At 34.8% G+C, this 10,267-nt stretch overlaps 1 protein-coding gene across 1 annotated transcript; it reads right to left on the bottom strand.

Moving 5' to 3' along the window:
• Positions 1-900: 900 nt before the first annotated feature.
• Positions 901-5,465, bottom strand: LOC133518802 (uncharacterized). Its single transcript, XM_061852508.1, has 4 exons — positions 3,440-5,465; positions 2,623-2,656; positions 2,071-2,104; positions 901-1,193 (listed from the first exon to the last, which is right to left on the bottom strand). Exons 1-4 carry the CDS (start codon positions 3,492-3,494, stop codon positions 1,011-1,013), a joined length of 306 nt encoding a protein of 101 aa, XP_061708492.1. The 5' UTR covers positions 3,495-5,465; the 3' UTR covers positions 901-1,010.
• Positions 5,466-10,267: the final 4,802 nt, after the last annotated feature.

Raw genomic sequence — 10,267 nt, forward strand, 5'->3', positions numbered from 1 at the left:
ATTTAATATAAATAATAGTTAAGAAAAACTCACTTTCACGGTATTTCGCGGGAGGAGGAGCCTTAATGCACCTAATTATTTATGATTTAGAAAATTCCCTAAATTGTGTAATTAGCTATGAGCAGAGGCCAGTATAAAGAAAAAAAACGTTAACCACCATACGAAACTGTGTACAACTAGAGATGGGTCGTGAGTAAATACTCAAGAGTATTTACTCGTTTATACCCAAATTGGTGGGTATAAACTATAAAGAGTGCTGAAAGGGGCATATCAATTTGAAATATGGGTGTATTTTGTTAGCCGCTACTGCTAAACGAACCCTCGAAGCAGGTCATATATCCCGGCTGGGAGATCAGGTGCAAACCAAGAGGGCTGCCTGCCAAGACAATATCAAAATCATCGATAGTAAGAAAACCTTCATAGTCTAAAGCGATATAGGAACTTACTAGTATCAAAAAAGGTACATAGTAATGTTACAAATCATTAATAGTACCTACATTACGATACAAGTGCGAAAAATAGGAAATTCGAAACGAGTGGCGATAAATTAAAATTAAATATAATTAATTTTAATTTATCGCCACTCCAAAATTTAAAAAAATAAATTAAATTTAAATCGACACGACTTGCGAATTACCTATTCGCACATGTATCGTACAACGTTTTACAGTACATGTGGCCCTTTAAATGTTCGACACAGTAACGTAATATGCTAATTTTCGCACTAGTGCGGTAAAGTAGCACCATATGTACTGTAAACATTTTTATGCAGCGATAACTTTTTTCACACAAAGATTTGAGATTCCCGGCCATAGTAAAAGTTTTAGAACTTTGAATAAGCTATCCACTGACATATTCAAGGAAATATTAGAGGAAATCTTTTAGGAAAAAAAACCTCCGTAATCGCGCGACTAATTTATTTTATAATTTACACTAACAATATTTATTGCATTTTCAGTGCAACAGTTGATTTATCAGTGATCTTTTCGATTGTAGTCATCAGCCAAGTTTTATTGTTTGGAGGTGTTTTCAGTCACTTTCCCGTTGTCATTTTTAATCTCTTTCTGGGAGTCTCCCTGGTCAATTACTCTGCCATTCTGCGTCTCTGAATGATGTTCTTCTTCTTTGTAAGTAGCTTGGACCTTTTGGTTAGGCCCAGGTTTAAGATTCTTGACAGACTCTTCATCATTTTTCTGTAATGGTAAAATTAATATGACAGTAATCAACATATAAATCTGATATAATGAAGTTCATAAGTATCAACTATTAGCGTGGCCCCTATAGACATCATTTTGACCTCATTTTTGACTTACCTATTCGAGTATTTAATTGTTCTACAGAATAGGTATGATTTTGAGGAATAAGTGAGAGTAAGAGCGTTTCTTTAGGATTCTGTGACATTAATACAGCCGGGATTTCATCGAGTATAACATGCAATTGAAAGGGTAGTTTAAGGGTAGTTCTAAAAACTAGCGCAACTAGAAGATTTATGATTTCAAAGTTCCAGTCTTTTTCCAAGCCCGTGGGCGCAATGTCGCGCTTGAGGCATCGAGTAATTTTCAAATACCTATAAATATCTTTCATTGGGATAAAGTCCCATCTCAAGTATTCGCTGCAGCGTACCCATTAAGATTTTGGATGCCACGTTATTCTACTGTAACTATAGTACTACCTGATGCGAGTCGGTAAGTGCCAACGAAAATAGAAAATATTAATAAAAAATTATTTTGATTAAAAGCGTCAAACAACGTAAACTAATCTAAGTAGTTGAAAATTTTACCGTAAGACTCCTGATTCAAATATTGTAAAAGATAGGTACACTCTTGTCAGCCACGTTCATATAATTGGGAAATATTTCCTTCGTCTAAAATTATCCCACCTATCCCCAGTTTCCCACATGACGGTATTCTTTTTTACAGGCTTCGTGGGACACTAAAACGCTGATGCTGATGTTGAAAATAACTCAAACTAATTTATTACATAGACCTTAGATAGGCGTCCATGGGCTAGAAAAGGCTGTTGCTAGTATAAGGATAATACAAAACTAAAATGGATACTCAAATTACTTACCGCCGTCTCGCTAAAAGGCTTCAAAAAATCGGCCCTGAAAAAAAAGCACGGAAAAACAAATTACAAAGCTAGCTAAAATGAATGGCTATCTAGATCCACAATAACAGTGTTTACTTTTTATAAAATTTGAAACATTACTAACATTAGATGCCCTGAGGCAACAATCTATAAATATCCAGTTTTAGAGCTTAGTTTATTTTAGAAGAGCTTAATTTGTTTATAATTAGAAGTTATGATACCGGTAAATCGGGGTGGCTTTAGGAAAATTTGGGGTAACTTTGATAGTTTTAAAATGACCACAAAATTACCTTTATTTATCATTTACTGAAAGTGTTCGGGTAACTAGTTAGATTACTATATATTGATATTTACCTACTTTAAAAAGTCTCGCACAAAAAATATATTATGGCTTAAAAACTGAAATTTCAGAGTCGCCACTTCATTTCACAGCCACCCCGTTTTACGGTACCTGCTGATATATACAAATATTCAAATGATCATCAAAAATGTTTAGGCCCGTTAAATCATTTTAACGAATTATGTTTCACTTACATAAAATTAGTAGGGTTGTCTGGATTCTCTTCCGCTGAAACATGAAAAACCACATTTAATAAATGCTGGAATATTTAAGGTATTTTGATTCTATTTTTTCGAGCATAATAATAAAGTACGAGTATTTATGCAATAATGGAACTCTACTAATGTCGCTAGCTGAAGCATAGAGAAATAAGAAGTACATAAGAGTGCTCACTCCATACATCAGTTTTGGTACCAAAACGCTTATGATTTTCGTAGTCGACATCTAGCAGCGGAACTATCAGTACTGCTACTCGACAATAGATGTCGCAGCTAACAAAAAGTATAATTTTACTTGAAAATGGTTGAGCATTAGACTTTTTGTTGGCCGCGACATCTAATGTCGAGTAGCAGTACTGAGAGTTCCGCTACTTGACGCTAGATGTAGACTATGAAAATAATAGTATTTTTGATAACAAAACCGTTGTATGGAGTGAGCACTCTTGGTCTTCTTAAATCTCTTTGGCTGAAGTTACATATTTTAAATACATTTGATAATTAAATAGTTAAAATAGAATACAATAAGTAATATATCATTTACAATAAGTACGTACACTATTATATTATTACTGAAATAATCGATTCAATTAAAATATCTATAACAAGTTGCGGAAAGTTTCCAAGAAGTTGGATCACAGTAAACCAAGGAAACTTTCATTATGGAAATGGAAAATTTCGATTCCGATTTCAAATTTTGAGTGGTACAAGATGATGTCAGATTCTTCAGCTAGTTTGACCAACAAAAGTACAATTAATAAACGAACTTTCGTTTGCTGATCCAAAAACAACTCACCGGTGATGAAAGCTGCGAATGCGGCCACCAAAAGAAATATTACAAACTTGGACATGTTTTTTCTAACTTCTGAACAGTTAATCCTGTAATACTGAAAGCGAGAGAGATTCTGATGAATGTGTTTAAACCACCAGAGATTATATACCAGCCAAGCGGTATTATTCTTCGAAGAGAAGACAGAACAAATAACCACCTATTTAAAACATTTTGGTTATAATGGTTGAGTGATTGTCGGTACATACAATTGCTTGTAAAACAATATGGAATTGGGTCATTATAAGTTGTAAGTAAAACATTATAGAGTTATATGTAGCTTTTCTGTGTTAGATAGGGGAAATTAGGATGAAGTGACACAATTTTAGAATACTCCAAACATGTCTTATTTATGGTTGATATCGTCAAGCTCCAAAACCCAAACTTCTTTTAAACACCATTCTTTCTAAATATTACTACCATTAGTTACCCAAGCTCTAGATGTGACATTTAATTAATTTGGGGTTGGGTCAGAATTTATTATATTATACAGTAGATAACAGATACAGAGAAATCATGAATTTAACTGCAGAGAATTAATGCTGCTAACTTATCTTGATCTGACTCTATTTATTGATCGTCAACTACACCCACGAATAAATTAATCATCTTTAGTATTAAATTATTGGATATCTACAATAGTTACATATCATGACGCGCTGATAATATTCTGTTGACTGGCATAATATAACTTCTAGTATATATTTTAATCACTGACCAGTATCCCATGGGTTTATTACATCGAATTACATGGTGTTTATTAGTTTGCGTTGTATACAATGTATGATGTTTTTCGATATGATATATTCTATTATTTTTTTGATTTCTTACTGTATTTTGTACTAACGCATTTGCTGTACTGGAATATGATAATATTTATTCAAGATAAGTTTTATTTTGAGCTCACGAAAAACAATATGAATTCTTAGTCAGCATGTGCAGGGAAATGTATTAATTTGACCTGTAAATACAAATAACAAATCATTAGGAAATCAATATTTTTATTTAGTGCTATTTTTGCCGAAGCTACCGAAATTATTTAAATTAAGCTAATTAGACACAATGTAAATGAGCCACTTCACTGTTTCAATAGTTTTAATGAAAAATCGCCTCACGAGTCTTTTGTATTCTTTTGTATTATCGCGGAAATTTTTTAGGCTATCTGTTTCCGAGGAACCAAGGTTATCGCGTCATTAAGCTGCTCATAAATATCGTTATGAACTTTAGCAGGTTGTCATTGAGAATCAATCTATTGATTAATGTTGACTATAGTATAGTTTAGACCGTGAGCAGGGGTTGGTCTCAAGGGCTCTCCATACTCGTGCGCGAATCAAGGCGCGAAGCCGCGAACGCGAGTGTGGAGGGCCCTCGCGTCGATTTCGCAGATTGTTCACGCCTTCGCGCCTTATTCCCCGTTTTTTGTCGGTATTTGGCCCGCGTCAAAGTAGACGCGAAGCGCGAACTTGCAAGGGTATTATGTAGTGACCGCGAAAAAAGTAAGTAACAGCAGGTCTTAAGTTACATAATTGTTCGCTGCAGGTTACATAGTCTTTTTTAGGGTTCCGTACCCAAAGGGTCAAACGGTACCCTATTACTGAGACTCCGCTGTACGTCCGTCCGTCTGTCACCAGGGTGTATCTCATGAACCGTGAAAGTTAGCCAGTTGAAATTTCTACAGATTATGTATTTTTGTTGCCGCTATAACAACAAATACACAATAAAATAAATATTTCTTTCCAATCTCGAAGTTCTCATCCAATCACCGAAGTTAAGCAACGTCGGGCGGGGTCAGTACTTGGATAGGTGACCGTTTTTATAGATAATGGTACGGAACCCTTCCTGTGTGAGTCCGACTCGCACTTGGCCGGTTTTTTATTATTTTAACTATAGAGTACTACGCCATACTTCAGCGTAGGAAAGACGAGACAGGCCTAGCCTAGTGTAGCGGTCATAGGTTAAGAAAATCCCGTACACTTTTTTGTAAATAACTAATTTTAATACATTTTCAAATGAGCGTTCCATACTTGTGTACTGGTGTTTCGGCGGTTCCGGGGCAACGTGCCGAATCCTACGCCGAGTCAGACGACGCTACGGAGCCACGCGCTGTGATGTCGAAATAGTATTGGTTGCTTTGTATTTTCTTTTATTTTGTAGTTTCACAGTGCCTTGGTTTTATTGTAATTCTGGGTTACTTATTTGACCAATACAATAAATAATATAAATACTATGTCCTATGACTCCTGTGCCTATGGGCTATTATACCTCAGAGTTAAAAAAAAACTCGGACAAGTGCGAGTCGGACTCGCATACATCGAACAATTTTCAATGTTTTTTTTTGGAAATGAAACGTGAGTGAAACGTCTTGAAAACTCGAGAGGGTTGAAGTCGGATCAAAAACCGGTTGTACCAGAAAGTGTTATGGCGCGGTGGCTTATATCTTTATAACTGTAATAAATAGCTATGTTTAGATTTTTATATAGATGTTTAGGAAAGAAGCTTACTGGAAGAAGATACTTGGAATTGAATGTACCGCTCAGAGATGGCGCTAGAAACCACGCATTCGGAGCTAAAATAAGCCTTATGCGCGATGTTTACTTAGTTATCGCATTAGCCAATGGACGTATTTACTTAAAAGTGGTGTCATTTAATAGCTTACTTAATTAGTACAACAATAAAATACGTGGGACTGGCTACTGTATGTGAAAATTAATGTACGAAACTGATGCAAAGTAACTGCGATAGCAGGCAATATATACAGGACAATAGTACAAGCGCTGGATGAATGTAATGCTCAAACACGGAATAATATTACAAGTACCTAATCAATCAATAGTACAAGTACCTATCATTGCGGCTGTGTGCCAAATAAAGCCTAGCCGCTTGAACACTAAAGGCGAGCCACTCTCGGACGTTTTGGGACTTCGGCCCTCGGTGCTTCGCCTTCGGCCTTCGCAATTAAAATACTTAGACCATTATTCTGTTTGAACACTAATCTCCACTGGCCTCGTATGTAGGCGTACCACTCCCGAACGCTTCGGAGCAAATAGGCTGTGACAGACGAACAGATGGATGGACAGACAGACGCACGAGTGATCCTATAAGGGTTCGGTTTTTTCCTTTTAAGGTACGAAACCCTAAAAGTAGACTAAGTATATTTATAATGTTAATACAACGCCTGCCTTCGTTAAAAGATAGTCAACGTATATATTCTTTCCTAACATTTATTCGATCGCTACTTATGTACAGTCAGCTGCAGAAAAAAGTGACCCCACCTGCATAGAAGTTTGTATGCAAAGGCGGTAAGCGAATAATATTGCTGACTGTACGTGTATGTTCTACTATGTACAGTCAGCAATCAGCATCAAAAGTAGTGGATCAAACAACGCTTCAAAAATATCTACCATTCTGTAACCTCTTAACAAAAAGTGATGATTCTATATGTCGAACAATTTAAACTGTAAAATATATAATTTTAAAGATTGATCTATATTTGAAAAAGTTATCCAGAATATCAGATACTTTTGGCGCGTTGTTTCATCCGGTACTATTGCTGCTGACTGTATATGTAGGGTTAATAATTAAAAAATACGTATATATATTTAAAATACTGATTCTCGTATCAAATTAAGTTGTAATTAATCTCATAGGAGTAAATTCTTTTTTAGGTCATCATTTACATGGTATTTTAATTGGCGGTGGCCCAATGTGTTTGTAACTGTATTGTAAAAAAAACAATTCAATTTCAGTTCAGACTCATTTAATTTATAACATTGTTCTACAGTAGTAAAATACACTTTAGAACTGGTCTTATTATGTATTATGACATTATGAACGATGGGAGCGATTCCAAAAAAACTAAACAACAGATAAGTTCTATGTAACTATTAAACCTGCTCACAAAATTTCACCAGAGTCGGTAACATCTTCGCAACGGCAATTATTGTAATTCGTAGCTTAAGTTTTTTTTTCTTAAGTCCGACTTACGGTTAACTGACAGATTTCTAATAGGTTTTCCTGTGAATAAAGAACTAGTTTTTATATTTTTTTCAAAATATTAGACCCAGTAGTTGCGGAAATACCAATTTAATGTTAATGTTATGTACCTTTATGATAAATAAACTAAAAAAATAAAAAAAAATAAAGGGAGGGGGGGATTTGGACATGTTATGCCTATTTTCTTAAATAACCTCGAAGCTAATTATTTTAAATTGAAATTCTCATGATAAGCCCTGTCATTTGGCATATAACGATATACCTACCTACTTTGCAAAACTAATTTTTTTAATTTTCTCGTTTACCCCCCAAAAGTGGCCCCTATATTTGAGATTCATTTATTTAAGTTACATGTCCGTCTTTGGGTCACAGATTTACATATGTGTACCAAATTTCAACTAAATTAGTCCAGTAGTTTCGGAACAAATAGGACGGACAGACAGACGCACGAGTGATCCTATAAGGGTTCCGTTTTTCCTTTTGAGGTACGGAACCCTAAAAACACGGTGTATAATATGCAATATGCTTACTCCCGGAGTTACAGACATTTCATCACACTTGCAAAAAAAATCTAAAGTTTAAGCGAAATAACTTAAAAACGGTATTCTCGCATTCAGCCACAATTGAAAAATGTGTTATTTGTTTTACAAGGGGGCAAATTTGTTGTTTGACCGCTCGTGCTAATATAGATACCCGAGCAAGCGAAAGATGCCAAAATTGCACCACGAGTGTAGCGAGTGGTTCGATAAGTGGAATCTTGAGCGTTGCAAGGGTTTCAAGGCACGAGGGGTAAAACTATGCCTCCGAGTGATACACAAAATTTTCGTTTGATGATAATTAAAAAAAAGCTAGCAAGGTGTGATTATATTTATCCTGTAATATTTATGACAATGTTGACACCGCTTGACTGACTGACTTTTTGATGTTTAGATTAATTATTAACTTAAAAAAAACTGACAAAAATGTAATATTTTAATAAGGTCGAAATAAATGGCTATGTTATCTTTATTTATTTTATTATTTATAACAATGTTAACGTTATATAAAAATTTGGTAATGTTTCGTTGGTAAACTCCGGAAATAAGGGGGGGGGGTACTTTTTTGGGTTTTCCTTCACAAATATTTTTCATCCACCATCAAAAAAGATTAGAAATTGTTATGGAATGTTCGATTTCAGCTCTTTTACATGATACCCCTACTAATTAGACAAAAAATTTGCCCCCTCTTCATTTTGGGCATTTTCCATGGTTAATAAAAAAAATACCTAACACTTTTAATGTGTTGGGGTTCGCATTGTTCAAAACTATTCCAAATTTCAAATCGATAGCTTAAGCAGGGCCAAATAGAGCAGATTGTTTGCCTTGCTTGCCCCGGTCAATTGAAAAAAAATATTATATCGTCTTATTTATTTAGTTATAATTTTTTTCTATTATTTTTTGTATTATTCAACTAACATAGATATTAAGATCCTCTCTGTAACTAACAAGCTATGGATAAACTTGGTCTGAAATAAATATTTTATTTATTTATTTAAGTAGTTCTCGAGATATTTAGCAATAGACACAATAGACACTGTTCTGTCACAACAGACGGATGGAGGGACAGAGTCGCACCATAAGGGTGTCTTTTCAACCTTTTTGCTACGGAACCCCAAATAGAGGATCAAAGGTTATGTACGAGTATAAACACATAGTAAACAACTGTATTTAACGTATGCTTTCTTTAATTATTAAATGAGAAAATACAATGAGAGAGAAAATAATAATCAAGTGACTAATTTTTTGCATAATTTATACTAAACTGAATGCTTAAACGCGACAATTTATTTCTCTGCGGTCCTGTGATGCTGGTCACCGTAGGTTTCATTAGTTGGCGGAGTTGGTCCCTTTCTCGTTATTTGTAGACTTCTTGTTTGCGCTCGTGTCATCTTTTTTGTCAGCTGTCTTAAAAGCACCAGTCACACCTTTCATAAAATCTGTGGCAGCCTTCTCCCCACCTTGCTGTAAAACGATATTATAACATAAAAACTTGAGTTTATTTTATAAATAAATAATAAATAAAAATGTATTAATCAAGAGGGACGTTTCTAGTGGCAACCAGTGGTATTGTCTTCGTAGATCTCAAGTAAAGGGAAATTGAAATAGGGGTAGATTGTGAAAGAAAACTATGTAGCCGTAGTAAGTTTACTGCCATCTTTCGACACATGATTAAGACCTTTAGAACGCCATTCGACTTTGATCCTTATTATTTTACTGATATGTGTTAAATTTGTTAAATGTCAAAAAGTGGTGCCATCTTATAGATCAAACGTCAAAGTTATGACAGCATCGTTTCGAGCTATGGCGCCATAACCTTTAGGGTATGCTCGGTAAGATGGCGCACCTTTTTAATATTTAAGAAATTTAACCCTCGGAGTTGTAGGGCATCGACTCTTGACCGATTACATCATTTAAATTTCAAATTTGATTTATTGAAATGAAATAAAAATTCCAATAACTCAAATATGTCACTTGAAGAGTTAGCACATATCAGTGAAAGAATAAGGATCAAAATCAAATGATGTCCTAAAAGCTTCAATCATGTGTCGAAAGATGGCAGTAAAACGTGGATACAAAGTTTTCTTTGACAATACACCTCTATTTCAAATTCTCTTTGATCTCAAGTATATCACAGCTCGTTACAATTGAAATACACACAGCGAATATTTTGACCTCAAACTCTATGTGCATTTCTTAAATTGCCTGCGTGTCTGACATATAGAAACAAGAAGTAAGCATAAAGTGCTCACTCCAGACATCAGTT

The sequence above is a fragment of the Cydia pomonella genome, chromosome 6, assembly GCF_033807575.1.
Source record: "Cydia pomonella isolate Wapato2018A chromosome 6, ilCydPomo1, whole genome shotgun sequence".
Classification (NCBI taxonomy): Eukaryota; Metazoa; Arthropoda; class Insecta; order Lepidoptera; family Tortricidae; genus Cydia; species Cydia pomonella.

What these genes read in the sequence shown, in the direction of transcription:
- LOC133518802 (XM_061852508.1), bottom strand. Translation starts at nt 3,494, where the DNA reads ATGTCCAAGTTTGTAATATTTCTTTTGGTGGCCGCATTCGCAGCTTTC. An exon ending in GACAACCCTACTAATTTTAT is followed by an intron (nt 2,105 to 2,622) that starts GTAAGTGAAACA and finishes CTTTTTTTTCAG; the next exon opens with GGCCGATTTTTTGAAGCCTT. An exon ending in AGCCTTTTAGCGAGACGGCG is followed by an intron (nt 1,194 to 2,070) that starts GTAAGTAATTTG and finishes TTACCATTACAG; the next exon opens with AAAAATGATGAAGAGTCTGT.